Here is a 17,562-nt window from a genome sequence, read left to right on the forward strand (position 1 = left end):
ATTTTTGAAACTTCTGAGATACATACTCAGAACTATTGTCAGACCTCAAACATTTTAGTTTGCAATTTGCTTGGTTTTCAACCAAGGCTTTAAATTTGCAGAAGGAGTCATAAACATCTGACTTATGCTTCAAAAAATTTACCCAACAGAACCTTGAATAATCATCAATGAAGAGTACAAAGTACCTGCTGCCATTTAAGGAGGTAGTCTTCATTGGTCCACAGATGTCTGTATGAATAAGCTGAAGCTTCCCTTGTGCTCTCCATGCCTTGTTGACTGGAAAGGGTAATCTGGTTTGTTTGCCTAGCTGACAGACCTCACATACAGCATCCTTTGGCTCAATTTTGGACATATCACTGACCAAATCCATTTTGTGCAGCATGTTCAGTGAATTGTAGTTCACATGCCCCATCCTCCTGTGCCACAAGTCTGTCTCATCAGACTGAGATGCATATGCCTTGGCTTGCAGTTGATTCACATCCACAATGAAGGTTCTGTCTTGCATAGCCACTGTAGTCAACACTTCACCAGCAGCATTTTTGATCAAACAGTTTTTGCCTTCAAAAATCAGAGAGTAACCCTTCTCCAATAGCTGGCCAACACTTAGCAAATTTTGGTCAATGTCAGGTACATAGAGAACCTCTGAAATGGTTTTAGTACCTGACTTGGTGCTTATCAAGGCCTTGCCTTTCCCTTTTGCCTCCAGCAGCTCACCATTGCCAATTTTAACTTTAGACTTGAAGGTGGTGTCAAGCTCCTTAAATATACTCTTCTCAGAAGCCATATGGTGGGTACATCCACTGTCAATCAACCATATTTTACTAACTTTGCTCGAGCTTGCAAAGCATGATGCTGAAAAGACATGCTCTTCAGGTGATTCAACCTCTTCTGCAGCTTGAGCTTGGTTTTGAAATTGTGGTTGTGGTTTTGGCTTGCTCTTACAGACCTTTTCGATGTGGCCAAATTGCTTGCAGGCTCTACATTGAATGTCTGGTCTGTACCAGCAGTATTTCTCAAGATGAGTAGTCTTCTTGCAATGGACACAAGGTGGGAACTTCCTTTTGACAGGTTCTTTCTTCTTCTTCTCAGTCCAGGGCTTCTTGCCTTTGGCATTTAAGTTTGCACTTGAGCTTTCTCTGCTTCTAGCCTGAAAAGCTCCTTCATAGTGGTCCTCCTGCCTATTTGCCCTTCTCTGCTCTTGAGCATAAAGAGCATTTATAAGCTCTGTCAAAGGGATTATTGACAAGTCCCTTGAATCTTCCAGAGAAAAAATTTTTGCTTCATACTTCTCTGGCAAGGTTGTTATGACCTTCTTAACCACTCTTTGGTCACTGAATTCCTCCCCAAGCAGCCTTATATTGTTGACAGTAGTCATGATTCTGTCAGCATACTGCTTGATGGTTTCTGAGTCCTTCATTTTGAGATTTTCAAAATCTCTTCTCATGTTGATCAGTTGCTGTTGTCTGGTCTTGTCAGACCCCTGAAACTCCTCCTTGAGTTTGTCCCAGGCCTGCTTTGGAGTGTCACAAGCCATTATTCTTGTGAAAATAACATCAGAAACTCCACTTTGAAGGCACGACATAGCCTTATACTTCTTGGCACAGTCTTCATTGTGCTGCCTAATCTGGGCTATGGTCGGGTTGGCTCTTAATGGTGGTGGCTCAGTGTCATTGAGAACAACATTCCACAGGTCGTGTGCTTGCAGGTATGTTCTCATTTTCACTGCCCAGATGTTGTAATTTTCTCCAGCAAAGACAGGTGGAGGAGGTGGTGTAAAACTCATTTTTCAGCAAGCAAAACAACCTCTTCTTCTTTTGTTTCAAACACAATTTGCTTAGTGACAGTGTACAACCAAGGCCCTCAAAGACTGAAAGCTCTTGATACCATTTGTTGGATAAATGGCAGTAGCAAAGAAAGCAAAAACGAATGAAAGAAAAACAAAAGAAAAGAACTCAGCAAGAAAATTTGTAACTGAGAAGTCATCATAATTTCATTCAAACTTTGAATATATGATGGTTACAAAAGTATTTGACAGTTACCTACTAATTTAACTGCTCTTACTTACCAAAAAAAATATAGCAACTTGTATACAAAAGAAAGCTGGCATACCAGCTATTACATCAGTCAATCTTTCCTACTAACTTAGCTAACTCATTACAAAGATTTAGGCTAAGTTCCATAGGAACAAATATTCAAAAAAGTAATTTTATAACTGAACCAACTCTATTTCTTTGCTACAAAACAGTATAGCAGCTAAAATTGTACAATTTGCTGCTGTTGGTCTTTTGACCAATTTGTTGCTGTTGGTTCTTTGTTGCGATGCAGGCCACGGCTTCAACACATTTGTATCCTTTGTGAACAGGACTATAGCCAAGAAACACACAAGGCCTAGAACAGTATTGTAACTTATGAGTATTAAAGGGTCTGAGGTATGGATAGCACCTACAGCCAAACACCTTTAAATGCATGTAGCTAGGTATAGATTTATGTAACACATCATAGGGTGACCTACCAGTGAGAACAAGTGTGGGAAGTCTGTTGATAAGATAAACAACACTGATAAAAGCATGAGCCCAAAAGATGCATAGGCATACTAGCCTAAGCCAGTAATGTTAGACCAGTATCAACTATATGTCTGTGTTTCCTCTCCACCAAGCCATTTTGTTCAGAGGTATAAGGACAAGAGAGCCAATGATGAATCCCCAACTGAGAGAGTACCTTTGGAAAAGAACGAAATTCTCCACCCCAATCAGTTTGAAGAACCTTTATTTGACATCCAAATTGAACTTCAACAAATTTCTGTAGATGAAGAAATTTGTCCAAGGCCTTAGACTTGTATTTTATAAGATACATCCAAGTGTACCTAAAATATACATCAATAAAAGAGACATAATAAAAATTGCCTTCAGATGCCACAGGAAAAAAACCCCACAGATCAGGAACAATGAGTTCAAAAGGAGCTGAATAAACAATAGTAGAGGTAAAAAAATGGAAGCTTATGAAACTTTCCAAGTTGACATGCTGGACAAACTGAATTCAACTTACAATTTTTTGAAACAACATTACACTTTTGAAGAACTACAGTGACAGTTTTATTACAAGGGTGACCAAAGCGTTTGTGCCACAAATCAAAGACCGAACTAGTAGAAATAGGAGACCCTAGACAAGTAGTGTGAGCAGTAGTTGGAGAAGAAAAAGTGTTGAAACTTTAAGTGCCTGACAGGTCAAACTGGTACAAGCCATTATGAATGCGGCTCACCAACAAGATGGTCTTTGTCTTGATATCCTTCACAAAGCAATGGAAAGGATGAAATTCAAAATAAACTTGATTGTCATTAGCAAATTATGCAACAGACATTAAGTTTTTTGCAGATTCGTGGAACATGCAACATATTTTTCAAATGAAAAACTCTATTTGAACTTGTAAAGAAGGAGGAGCCAATATGAGCCACTGGTACAGACACATCATTTTTCATGAAAAGCCTATAATTACTTATATATTGTGCTGCCTCCTGCAAGTTATCCAGGTTATTGGTAACATGGTTGGATGCTCCTGAGTCCGGATGCCATACTTTTATGTTCAGGGAACTTATGGGAAACTGTCCTTTTGTGGAGACAGTATTAGCTTGCAAACCAAGACTTTGCACGGTATTCCTTTGGGAACAAAAATGAGAACTTCCACATGATAAATTTGAAGAATCTTGAAAATGATGACAGTGCACCTGCATTGTCTGATTAGAAACCCCTTCAAAGGACCCATCAAATCGATAGTAACAGTTCTATACCATGTGACCAATCCTACCACACAACTGGCATTGAGGTTTGTTATGGAAAAACCTTCTCCCCCAGCCTCGGCCTCGAAATGCCCTAGAACCACCACCTATGTAGGGTGGTCTAAAACCTCTGTCAAACTGGTTAACACTTCTATCATCAGTACCACTTTGTTGAGCAATATTAGCTTGTAACGGCATACTAGAAACAAAATCTTGTTGTCGAGCTTCACAATCAGTAAGTATCTCAGGAAGAAGATTAAGAGGAACACTCATTGCTGAAGCCATAACTCAAATTGACTCATACTCCACTGGCAGACCAGCAAGAATGATGATAATCTATTCTTGCTCAGAAATAGCATTACCTGTAGCCATTAAGGTGTCACATAAACCCTTAATTTTGCCAAGTATTCTTTAATAGTTAATTACCCTTTCTTTTGATAATACAAAGAATGCCTCTGAGTAGAAACTGTCATAGTGGATTTGGTAGCAAACCGCCAGACAACTGTGTTCTACACATCAAAACTTGATCGAGCACCAGTAAGATGCAGCAAGATATCATCACAAATAGTGGATAATAACCAAAAAGCTAACAACTTGTCTTGTTGCTTATGAAACAAGAAATCAGGGTTAGCAACAAAGTTTCCATCTCTGTCAACAATAGACTGTGGAGGAACACTAATAGTTCCAAGAAAAAATTCATGTAGCCCATACCCCTCAAGAATTAACAGAACATGTTGTTTTCATAAAAGAAAGTTGTTCTCACCTAATTTCACCGTATCATGTTTGGGAAATTTTTGAATCTTTCTTAAAGAATCACGACCAGGATCGGGAGAAGAACCAGCTACAGGTGTAGCCGTGTTAATTGACTGATGATTCTCGTCATCATTGCTAGAAATCGCTTCTGTCGCTATGGTAGAAACACAAAGAAGACTAAAAAAAGACTTAAGGCTTAGATACCATAATGAGAAATATATAATACATTTAAGTGAACAAAACTGATTGAATATTATTGATAATGCAGAGTACAAAACCATAATATTTATCACACAATGTATTAACAGATAACTAATTATAACTACCTTAACTACCAAGCTCTAACTACTAACTGTCATAACAGTTTTCATTCATTAACAGAAATATTAACGAAATTCCTGTAACTTATCATGTCTTATCAATTGGCTCTACAATCCCGCTACCGGCAGGTATTTCCGTAAACCATGGTCAGCATCTTCAATCGAGTTACCACATTGGGTACACGATGGATCAGTTGTTAAATGGCGTCGTACCCTCACAGCATTGGTAAGCAACTTATCCTTGGCAACGAACCAAAGAAAAGTCTTAATTCGTTGTAAACCACTATATTTCCATATTATTCTCCAAGCTATATTCTGCTTAGACATAGCCTCTCCACTTAGCGTTTCATAAGTTGATTTAGTTGAAAAATGTCTTCTTTTTTTCTAGCGCCAACCAGGGATATCATCGATGTCATCCTTAATTGGCGGCCTTATTGTAGTAATACGCATTACTGCTTCCTCAGGGAGCAATTGCCGAATTTTAGACAAATTCTATTTCCCATTAGCATTTAGCATTTGTACCATTGACACATGAATATTTTCCAATAAATGCGATTACAAGCAAAGGTTCCTCAGTTCACCTTGATCCGAGACCCAATAATCTCTCCAGAAATCTATAATCCTTCCATTGCCTATATTCAATACGACCCATTCTTTAATAAATCCCCAAACATGACCCAATCATCTCTATAATCGTGAACAATTAGCCCTGCGCAACACAGTAGGAATAGTCCTTGCCCACTTATGTTTACTATAGAGTACATGCACCCACAATTGATCGGGCTTGAGAGTTAAATTAAAACTGATTCTAGTCAAGAAAGCTTCATTTTTTCAACACATTCTTTTCACTCCAAGGCCACCACATAAAATAGGTCGACAAACATCCTCACATTTAACCAAACTAAGTTTTCGTTTATCATCTGTGTTGCCCTAAATAAATTGACGAATGACTTTTTCTTTTTCCAAACACACCTCTTTAGGAAAATGAGTCGTTTGCAAGGTATAAATGGGAATAGCCGACAAAATAGCTTTAGCCAATGTAATTCTACCTACAAGAGGAAGGGCTTTAGCCTTTCACCCTAATAACTTTTGCCTCATCATAGTAATAACATGCTAAAAAGTAGGCTTCATAACTTGTCAATGAAATAGAAGAACTCCCAAGTACTTCTCCAAATCCATAACTAAAGTATATCCTATCTCAATACAGATGGCGCCTTTCAAACGTAAAGGGACATTCTTTGATAAATAAATCCTTGTTTTTTCATTACTAATCATGTGACCAGAATATTTACAAAACATTCCAAGCACCCTCTTCAAAATATCCATTTGCTCTATTGTTGCTTTAGCAAAAAGAATCAAACCATCGACACAAAAATAGATGCAATAGGCCCTGCCCATTTTGCGCAAGCTTAATCGGCCTTCATGCCCCATCATTCACTAATCTCTCTATACATAAGAAAAAAATATAAGGAGAAAGAGGGTCATCTTGTTGAATACCTCTTGTTGGCTTCAACCCGTTAGATTGTCATTCCACAGAAGTCGCATGGTCGAAGAGCTAATGCAATGCATAATCGCATGACGTAACGATGAAGGTATGCTAATATCTCTCAAAAGTGCCTTCAATCAAGCATATCATATGTTTAATATTATCTTTAATGCTACGCCTCCAAGCAAAACTTGATCGATTCAAAAGAACCCAGCTTGACAAAAATGGTTTCAATCTATGTACAATAACCTTCGTTACAATCTTATATAACATTGTACAGAGGCAAATAGTTCGGAATCATCTTTCTTGGGAATTAATACTAATAAATTCTGACCATCCAAATTACCACCCGCAGTAATATTTCGTACAAAGTGTCACACACTTTTGCCCACCACATCCCTGTTCTTTTGATAAAAGAAAGCCTGAAAACCATCTATTATTGGAGCCTTCAAAGGAATCATATCAAAAATAGCCTGTTTAATCTTGTCATTCGATATAGTAGTGCACAACCCCTCTAGATTTTCATGGGAGAAATGATAAAATTTCCCATACACTGGATACTGACAAATAGCATTCTGATACTTTATGAAGAGCCGGTAAAAATAATCAATAGCATGTTGTTGTAAAAGTAATTGATCATAACACCACCGACCATCCTCTAACTTCAAAGCATTTATCCTATTAAATCATCTCCTGTTAATGGTAGTAAGATGAAAAAAACTGGTGTTACAATCCCCATCAGTTAGCCATTTACTTTTGGACTTTTGGTACCATAAACTCTCTTTTTGCGCAAGAAGAGAGTTTTGGTACTCAAAACCTATACGCCGCACAACTCCATCTGCTTTGAGACCATTTACTCGAGTTTCTAACAACGCAACAACATTTCGCCCTAGCCCAACATTAGCAGCACATTGAACATTTCAAATCATATATGTAACACCCCAAACCTGGCCTAGACGTTATGGTCGAATCTGGTAATGTTACGATAAAAGATTTTGAAAACGGAGCCATTACGATAAATCATACCAACTTATAACTCATGTTTGCTTATGTTTGTTGTCAAAAACATTATGAATTATTTCTTTTGCCAAAACACAATTATGAATTATTTCTTTTGCCAAAACACAATTTACAGCGAAAGTCTAATAAAACCGTTATATTTTTTGGAAATCCAATTCGTAATTTTCAGAAAAACCTTTTCTTTGAGTAAAACCGTTGTTTCCATAAACGTTTTCTTAAACCATGCGAATAAACAAGCAAACAAAACCAAAACCAAAAGTTTAAAAATCGTCCAGTCTAGAAAGTCCCAGAAATTACAAAATCTCAATTAAGTCCGAAATTTAAATAAAAAACCATAATTACTAAGTATAATCAGTTCTTGAACGAGTGGTCACCGCTGAGTCTCCGTCGCACCAATCCGCCTAAGTCTGAGGATTACCTGAACAGAACAAACAAACAGATGTGAGTTTTCCTAAACTCAATGTGTAACCCAACAGACATAGAAATGCTATACATACAGAAATCACATGCACAGTTAAATTCAGATTCAGATTCGAACTCATGTCCATTTTAGATACAGATAATAGTTACAGATTTGTAGATAAGATATACAGAATCCTACCCCCATCCTCTACACATCATGTGGGGTTAAAAACACTCACCCATCCCTACACACTATATCGTGCCATTACGACACATATCAAATAAAGTGCAGCCAAGCTACCAAAATATAGGCGAAGGTTGTCTTTTAGAACACTTCCTCCATATATGCAATCCCACCCCAAAAAAAGATATAGAACACGGATACAGATATAACATGTTTATCATGCTTGTGTACAGATATCAGATATACACATATAGCAGAATAGCCAGATATGCATAGAAGTGTCCTACTCAGAGCATACTATCAGAAAATCAGATCACAAAACCTAGGATTTGGTTAGCCCTTACCGACCTTACGGTAGGCCCACAATCGATCAGAGTGATCCGTAAGACCCTAAGGAAAATTTTAAAAATATGGGCTCATATGCCTGTGTCGCTTGCTCGTGTGGGCCCACACGCCCAGATTTGACCTTACCCGTGTGGCCCACACAGCCTGGCCCAAAATCCACACGATCGTGTGGTATGTCTGTGTGGGCCCACACGCCCAATTTGGCCTAACCCGTGTGGCCCACACGGCCACACCCACATTACCACAAGGTCGTGTCTTGCGCACGGTCGTGTCTTGCACACTGTCACCCACATGGCCTGCCACACGCCCGCGTGGCGTCAACAATAGACAATTTCGGCTCTCGTCAAAGCCTCGTTTTTTGCAATTTGGGAACACACCTGTTACGGTTTTATTGTGAAACTAGCCTCGAGACCACAACACCTAAAAACAGAATCCCAAAGTCCTATTAACATCCGATTTACAAAAACAACCAAAACTAAATCGAGCAACGTTCCACACTTACCATCGCAAAACGACTACACACGAAAGTTAAACCATCGGAGCGCAAACTAAAGATTCACCGTCTTCACCTACACAATCGATCGCAGAGTTTAGATTTCCTACAACAACCGTACGCTACTACAACGAAGAGAATTGAGAGGCTTACCGAAATCGCGCGAAGAACAATAATAGTGAACAAGAAAATTGAAAGGAACGGAGAAACAGGGATTTCGCCAAAAAAAGGAATAACAAAAATAAAATTACAGAAAGATAGAGAGGAAACAAAAATTGACATTAATTTTGGAAGAATGGAGAAACTAATTAAAATTCAGAAAAAAAGAACAGAAAATAAGAAGATATGCCAACATAATCCCTATATTATCTCCCTCAGAATTTTAACTCAACCGAAACTCTATCAGACAACCAAGCAAAAATATCAATCACGCTTGCACCAGGATTCAAACACAAGACCCCTAACCCACCAACTCCCTTACCACTCGAACCAACAAACTCATTCTTATATAAAATAGCATTCAACCTTATATAAGCCCACTCAACAAGAGTAAAGCTAGAATTAAAAAAAATAACAAAATTTGACAAGGTGATACTTGAACCCAAGACCTCACACACAGCTAACCACTAAAATAAATATCCATTTGTGTTAGATATTTACAAAAACAGTAAGCTGGGCTTTAAAATCTACTTCACTAAAACAAGCAGAAAGAGAAAAGGAAAAAAACCTTTCACTGATCACTACTAATCCCCCATCCCCAATTTCGGTTCACCCTCTATAACAGGAGCGATACCCTCGACCACCTGATTCTCCTTAGTACTGGAATAGTTGGCCGACTTTTGCACAGCCACCTCCTCTAAATTAGCCGTCTCACGATTTACTTACGAAGCCTGGACTTCCAGATGTCGAGTCATAGCATCCACCCAGTCAGCAAGCATGGGTCTAGCTGGACTTGCACTCTCCGATCTTTTACGCACCTTCACTTCCTTTTTTGTTATCTCTTTCATGCTCATGCCACGAGTTCTGTTCTGGGGACTGAAATTTTGTCTTTCAATTTCCACGTGCCTATTTCCCATTATCTCCTCATCACTCTCAATTATATTTCATTGCCCCGATCCTTAACTAAGTGACCCAATGAATTCTTAGCTTTTGACCCTCCTGCTTTAAATTCCAATGGCCTAGCCATGGCCCCCACCACCATTGATTCCTTACTGATATTAGAAACTGATCCATGCATAGGTTCTTTCTCCTAGTTAAAACTCGACTTATTACGTAAATCATGCATGGAAGCCACATTTTGTTAGTTCTTTTTTCTATTTTTGGTGATACTCTTTTGTTTTTGGTAAATTTGTTGCTTTGACTGTTAACTATTTCTGTGCCATGAACGAGAAGGGTGAAGAACTGAATTATAGAGGGTTTTTTATTTTCAATCAACATCTATACCTATATTTTAAAAGAATGTCCAAATAACCTTCCTGTGGCACACACCCACCCTTTATTCTTTTCATTTTATAAAAAATGATTAATTTTTAGTCTTATTTTTTTAATTTGCTTTCTAATATAATTTTGTTTTTATATTTTTATAATTTTATGAATTAATTCAAATAATTAATATCATTAGCTTTTCAACTAAACTATTACATGGTTATATATATTTGAAAGCGGATTTTTAAATATATAAAGTTGAGAGATTAAATTCTTAAAAATAAAAGTTGGAGGACTAAGTTACATGTGTAAAGATTTAGAGTCATGGATATTTGAACCAGTTAGGATACGAAGAAAAGCATCAGACTAATTGAACTACAAACCAATACGAGTTGGTAAAATTAGGCTAAAAAATTGATTAAATTGTTTTCAAAATATTTTTATTTTTTATGGTTTTAATGATTCATTTAATCAAATCATATGAACCAGGTCTAATCTGTATTAATATATATTACTTTTATTGCTATTCTATTTGAAGCTCTCTTTTTTCCTTTTTTGAAGCTTTGGTTAGGCAAGAAATGGGACACCAAGCAAATTGCATGGTCCATGCGGGCATATCATGGAAAGAAAACATTAACACTTACATAGACGTGGCCTAAATACATGGCTGTGAACCTGTTGTTTACCATGTGGCTAACTATAATACGTATGCGACCGCACTCATGTGTTTGCCTCTTCGCTTAAGGTGTAGATGATCACTTATTATGGTAATTCATATTTTATAATATTAGGTCCAAATAGAACAATAGATTTCAAATCGTTGGAGGAATTGTAGAATTTGTGATAAAATATTGGAAAATATTTGATATATTGTGAGTGAAGATTTTAAATTTCAAGATTAAGAGTTTGATATATATTTTATAAAAATATAATATTTTTTAAGGTTGTTTCTGGAAATGAAAAAAATATATTAAATATTAATTTTACTATTATTAAAATATCGATACTCTAATTGAATTTTTAAAAACGCTATATAAAATCATGTTAACATTATAAAAATATATATATTTAAAACTTATAAAAAGAAATGTAAATTTTGTAAAAATGAGTAGTAAATTTTAATTTCCAAATAACTTATATACTATTCTATTTTATAATTTTTTTAAAAACTTTTTATAGTATTTTAATAATTTATAAAAATTTCAATAACCTTTTAATAACAAAATCACTATTTTTTTAAGATGTTCATAGATCGAACTGGATTGGATTCAAGCCAAGCTTAAGCATGGCATCTCATACAAGTTCAACCATCATTATACTTCAAACTCAAACCAAAACTAAAGACTCCAAATTTCAAAATAACAAATATTTTCTATAAAAAATTTATATTTATAATAATTTTATGTATTTTTATTATTTTAATAATTTCATATAATTTTCTAGATTTTTTTCTATAATTTCTAAAATTCTTTCAATTTTTTCATAATATATTATAAATTTTGTAACTTTTTATATTCTTTTTGTAATTTTCTTAATTTCTAAAATTTTATAATATATTAGTTTTTTCATAATATATTAATAAATTTTTATAAGCTATATAATTTCTAATTAGTTTTTCTATAATTTTTCTATATTTTATGTTTATTATAATATTACTAATGTTTAGGCTTTAATAACTAAAAATTTATTAAACTCTTTTAAAATAATTAAAAAATTTAAATCATCCATGTCCGTTATCAAGCTAGTTGCTATATCATCATTTTTCCTACATCAGCCACCACTTGACAGCTCGTCGGAGCTTCAACGGGCTCAATTAATTGTTAATTTTTCATTAAGATCTTAACTAATTTTTAATATTCTATAAGAAAATCCTTTTTTTCATTTAAAATTTTGACTTCGTTCAAAATAAGGTGGAATGTTTTAAAAAAATAAGACTAAAGATGTAAAAATAATTTTTTTATATAATTTAAAATTTGTATTTATCAAAGAGTAATATACTAAACAAATTCTATAACTCAAATTTAGCACTCCTATTTGTTAGTTAATTTTTATTGATTTATCAAATAATTTTCTAATATTAATTTAATACTTAAAAAAAATCTTTCGATTTACATGTTTTATCGTCCAATGCCTGAAGATACAACATAAGAGTAAATAAGGAAAAGTATAATCATTTGATTGAGGATTTGAACTTGGGGGTTATCAACTTACATAAAATCAGTTCTAGTATGTAGTTAGATGATTTCATCAACAGGTTTGAAACTTGGGAATTGGGATAACAGAAACTTTATATTGAGCACATAATTAGGAATCAGAATGAGTAATATCAATGCCAAGTTCACCTAATAATCTCAAGAATTAACCAAACCCTATATGCTTCAAAAGCAGGATTATACCATTCCATTATCATATATTTAAGTGAAGAATTCATCCCAAGTTTTCCACAATTACATGCCTATACCTTCTTTAACAATGCCCCCATTATCAACATATGTAAACACCTAACTCCTTTCTCTCACCTGCATTTTATCTCCTCTTTGATCAGACATTTCAATTACCTCCAGTTTTTATTAATTTACATCTCAGAACAACAACATATACCCACCACTATCTCTTACTCCCCTTTTATACCTTACTACCCCATGCCATAAAAATGAAAAACAAAAAAGTTCACAAAAGCAAAAAGATATTGAATGTAGGGTCGAGGGATGGTTTTTGAACATTTTGCTGATGATTTACCTTGCCTCTGGATGGGCTGGAAATGACTGAGTTTGTCGAAGCTTTCGTTGTGGAGGGTTGCCAAAGAACATGGTCTGAGAACGCGTCACCATGTCTGTCATTGTAGGGGTCTGATATGCTTGAACAAGGCTTGTACTATTGGTGGAATCACCACGTGCAGTTGCTCTTTGCCAGGAATGCGAGCTCAAACCCGACAACACATAAGCCCTACCAGATGACTCGTAAACTCGACGGTTTGCCATCCTGTCTTGCATCTCCTTTAGTTCAGCACATAGTGCAATGCATAACCTGTCACCAGCATGTGCAGAAATGGTTTCGGATAAAGCCCTGCGGCAACTCTCTAGTAGTGAGACAGCAGCAGTTAGATCACCATGTTCAGCAGCAGATCTAGCCTCAGCCATAGCCTCAGCAGCGCGGAGCCTGTTTCGTTGCCTGTCTACTTCCATTGACACTACTGTTTGTCCAATTATTGTGGGCCTCTGGATCTTTACTTCATTGGCTTCTTCCAAGGACACTATTTCTTTTGATATGGGGTCTCTGTAAATACATTGAACTTCCAGCAATGACATCTCATCACAGGATTCGTCAATTGGAACATTGACCGTCACCAAAAAATCTCTTTCTTCTTCAGCATACAAGTCTCCTGCATCAATAGAACCTGTTTTGGCATCAGCTGCCATGCTAGTTCGATAACTCCCTGCCTTTATCGAATTAATTACCAAATTTGGGTGAGTGCACTGGAATTTAAGACACGCCTCCTGCACTACCACACTTAGAAGCCCTCCAATGCATTGTGCAAAAGCATCTTGGATCACACCTTCAGCTTCAATAAAAGAAAATGTACCCCCAGATATATCAGAAATCGAATGCATTGAAGAAGCATCGTGATCAGCACCAAACCCAAAGGCATGCACAGGGATACAGGGACCTTCAGGGAGAAGTGATCTGTAATCTGTTCGGGAATGAGCTCCGCTAGGACTTGTAACAGTATAGGTATCCTGCCCATCCGATAACAAAATAATGCTTCCAACTGGGTTCTTCCACTTTCGATCTCCTATTACCTTGGCAGCTTTCCTAAGCCCTTCAGCAATATTTGTCCCACCATTTGAAGTAAGAGAGTTAACAGCCTGCAATGCTTCCTGTCGGCCTGTTTCAGTCATCCGGCGAAGAGGAAAGAGGCGACGGGCTGTGGCGGAGAATGCAATAACAGACAGCCGGTCAGAGGGCCCAAGATGCTGTATAACAAACCCCATAGCTCGTTTTAGTAACGCAATCTTGGTACCAGCCATGCTTCCACTAACATCAAGAACTGTGACAAGGTCAACTTGTGCCCGAGAATTTTGAGTTGTAGGGGAAAACATAGTTTCACTTCTTCCCCCACTTGGATGGGGAGCCTTCAGATGGATTAATATGGCAAAATTATTATGACAGGTTGCTCTTGGAATGGCAGAAACTTCAGGATATGTTTTAACTTCTATTGCTCCAATAGAGTTGTTCTTAGTAGCATCATTGGCAAAGACATTTTCTTCAGTTGTCTCATGCTGCAGATCTAGTACTTCGTCATCATCAAAAGTACCTGGCTCAGAAGTATGAAAGAGTGAAGAAATCTGCCTAGTTGGATCCAACCGAGGGGAAGGTAGCCGCCGTACCACAGTTGTCCACGCATCATCCCGGGGCCAGTCTGCTGGGTTGATTCTAGACCTTCCATTGGGAAGATCTGAAGCAGGACTCTGAAAGGGGATTTCCTTCCATTTTCCTCTGCAAACCGGACAAATCTGATTCCCATGTTTTACATTCGAAGTTATACAGTGGAAGTGGAAAGAATGGGAGCATTCTGCAGTGAAAATTGCATGACCTTGGCCTGGTTTCATGGCTGTCAAGCATATCGAACAGGTTCTCTGCAGTTTCGAAGAACAGGCAAGTGAGAAAACAACACGACCAAGTCTGAAATACATTTCAGTAGCTAAAACACCTGCTATATTAAAATGACAGATACAACTTTAACATGTACGCTCTTAATAACATTTAATTCACCATAATGTGTGTTAAACCTGGAAGCTGGATTAACAACCAAAAACTAAAGGAATAGTCAAAGATCAAATATTGCCTCACATGAAACATAATCACAGCAGCAGCTGCAAGCAGTATATAAGAAAATCAAACATCTCCAGTATTCAAGGTAAAATAAATCAAGTGCCTGACAGCACAAAGATGTTTGTGAATTTAGTATAAAGGGTGCAGAGAAAATGAAAAATTCCCAGGATATCACTTCAAGTCCTTAACTAATAACCATAGGCACTCATCAAAAGCAGAATTCTTATTCCCCGAAGTGCTACACTGCAAGGAAAAGGACAAAAGAGAGCAAGTTGCAATTCAGAGGCATCAAAGTTGGCGTACATTTTCTAGTTTTAAAAGGAATTTAATTTCTCTATTAGGGTTTAAATCCATATCACTTCCAAACTAGCATCTAACAATTAGTATTGTCATTGCATGGTATAATATACCTATTGTTTCTGAAAAAAAAAATTTAATTGTCAGTACAGTGCACATCACTAACTCTTTCTGTCATCGTACAGCACTATTATTGAGATTGGAGCATGAGAAGAAGAAATATAATGCTACCTATCTACCTGATAAAGCCTACTTGATTTTAATAGGGTTAACTGCAATAAAATGGCTGAGAAACTAAAGACAAGAATTCACAAAAGTAGGTCAATGTTAAATGGTCAAAGCACTATAAAGGACAGTTTCACAAAAACCAAAGGGATGTCTTTTGAGAAACATGCAATTAATGAATAATTTTTCTTGAATTTAGTACAAATAATCTATTAAATCCAAAAGAAAGTTACTGCCAGTTAAGCAAGCTCAACGATCCCCTCAAACTAATGATGACCCTTTCAATAAAATAACCCAAAAAGAAAAAAAATCCAAAGTTCATCAAAAGATGTGGAAATGATGGGGTTTGCCCCAGAATTTTCACTATTAAATTTTTTATTTCCCACTAGTCTTTTTTTTTTTTTTCTTGTTGAAGCTTAAATAGAGCAAAAGCTCAGAATTGAATTAATCCACTGCCTGCTTTCATTAACATGAAAAGGAGAGAAGGGAACGTTTTTTGTGGAGTAGTGCAGTTATGATGTTATGATGACCAGACAAAGCACTTACCCATCAAGGTGAAGGAGAAAGAAAAAGAAAGAGTACAGCTTACAGTAGGGTATTGTATTCACTTTTCTAATAAGCCAAAGGGCAATGGTCCTCAAAGAGACTAGTCCACTTACCCCACATGGCCTCTATATGGACTTATGGGAGAGTTGAAAACAACACAACAACAAATACCCATCTTCAGAAATTTCAGAATCTTCACACTATCAGACACTCCTCCCCCCCCCCCTTCCCTACCACTCCAACCCCACATGATAACAAGCCTTGGAAGTTGAAACCAGGTAGATAGATTATAATTTTTTTAATATATATAGGTAAAAATGAAACATATACAGTCTGTAAAAATAAATTGAAACTAGTCAACATAGATAGTAGTTCTTAATATTGTACATACTTTCATAGTTCATATATTGAATCAATAAAAAAAAAGGGAATACAACTGAGAGTAGGACTAATTTCTGTATTAAAAAAAATGTAAGCACATAATCATTTCAAATAAATCCCACTACCAAGGATTAAAAAGGATGAAGTATTAAGATTAAGACCATCCAGGGAAAACCAAATAAGCTAATCACTAGCAACCAGAATATCCTCTAAGATCCATCCAGGGAAAAAAGCATTAAGACCAACCAAGTTCAGAAGATGGGAAAATTTGTAACTTTATCCTCATTCAGAAGTTTTTTTATAAAAAAAAAGTCAAATTTAGTAAAAAAGAAAGTAAAAATGCAAACCTTGGAAGATTTTGGGCTGGATTTAGAAACCCGGAAGCCAGAAGAGGAAGGGGTGGGAGTTGTAGGGCGGCAATCGTTGCCTGAAGGAGAAACTGGAGATAGAGGAACGGCATCTGTAGAAAACCTAGAAGCAACATTAGCAATGGATGTTGAAGACGCAGATGATGATGATGATGGTAATGAATCTTCAAGCTTTTGATGAGGTACATATAAACACATGTTCATGCCAAGAGCCAACTTTGCTTTCCTCCATTTACTTCCCATGATAGGAAGATTAAAAACCAAAAAAGAAAAAAAATATTGGGTTTTGTTCTTGTTTTTAAGGCTCGGAAAACCCAGAGATATGGTTAAGAAGGCAAAAACAGAATATTTTTTTGGCTAAATTTGCAACAAGGAACATAAAAGAAACATTTATTTGAAACCGTGACCTATGAGGTGTAAATAGATAAGGTTTGCAGTGAAGTGCAACCAAGCTAACAGAGATGAGAGAGAAATCCCTTTTTTTTCCTTCGGGGATGGAAGGGTTATTGATTTTTTTAAATATCAATTAAATATACCTGGGGTTTTTTTAACTATATTTAATTAAGTTTTTCTTTCTCCACTATAAAATAATTATATTTTAAATTGATAATTCTTTTAAAAAATTTAATATGTTAACCATTTTTCTAAGAATGTATTTAGCAGTTATGATATATGGTGAGAGTTAGATTTTATTTTGTCTTTTTTATTAAA

The 17,562-nt window shown here is 36.2% G+C and overlaps 1 protein-coding gene across 4 annotated transcripts; it reads right to left on the reverse strand.

Annotated features, from left to right (window-relative positions):
- Positions 1-12,575: 12,575 nt before the first annotated feature.
- Positions 12,576-17,381, reverse strand: LOC121219947 (E3 ubiquitin-protein ligase WAV3). Of its 4 annotated transcripts, XM_041098783.1 has the most exons (3): positions 16,831-17,355; positions 15,224-15,277; positions 12,576-14,838 (listed from the first exon to the last, which is right to left on the reverse strand). In XM_041098783.1, exons 1-3 carry the CDS (start codon positions 17,092-17,094, stop codon positions 12,937-12,939), a joined length of 2,220 nt encoding a protein of 739 aa, XP_040954717.1. In that variant the 5' UTR covers positions 17,095-17,355; the 3' UTR covers positions 12,576-12,936. The 4 variants fall into 4 exon arrangements, with proteins under 4 accessions (XP_040954717.1, XP_040954718.1, XP_040954720.1 ...); XM_041098784.1 differs by lacking the exon at positions 15,224-15,277 and having other exon boundaries at positions 16,831-17,381; XM_041098786.1 differs by lacking the exon at positions 16,831-17,355 and having other exon boundaries at positions 15,053-15,277.
- Between the last annotated feature and the right edge of the window lie 181 nt (positions 17,382-17,562).

This window comes from Gossypium hirsutum, chromosome D08, assembly GCF_007990345.1.
Source record: "Gossypium hirsutum isolate 1008001.06 chromosome D08, Gossypium_hirsutum_v2.1, whole genome shotgun sequence".
NCBI lineage: Eukaryota > Viridiplantae > Streptophyta > Magnoliopsida > Malvales > Malvaceae > Gossypium > Gossypium hirsutum.

Excerpts from the sequence above, each read along its gene's own strand:
- LOC121219947 (XM_041098783.1), bottom strand. The coding sequence starts at position 17,094 with ATGGGAAGTAAATGGAGGAAAGCAAAGTTGGCTCTTGGCATGAACATG. Across the intron at positions 15,278-16,830 it reads CCAGCCCAAAATCTTCCAAG|TGTAGCACTTCGGGGAATAA; the intron begins GTTTGCATTTTT and ends TTTTCCTTGCAG. Across the intron at positions 14,839-15,223 it reads ATGAGTGCCTATGGTTATTA|AGAACCTGTTCGATATGCTT; the intron begins GTTAAGGACTTG and ends TCGAAACTGCAG.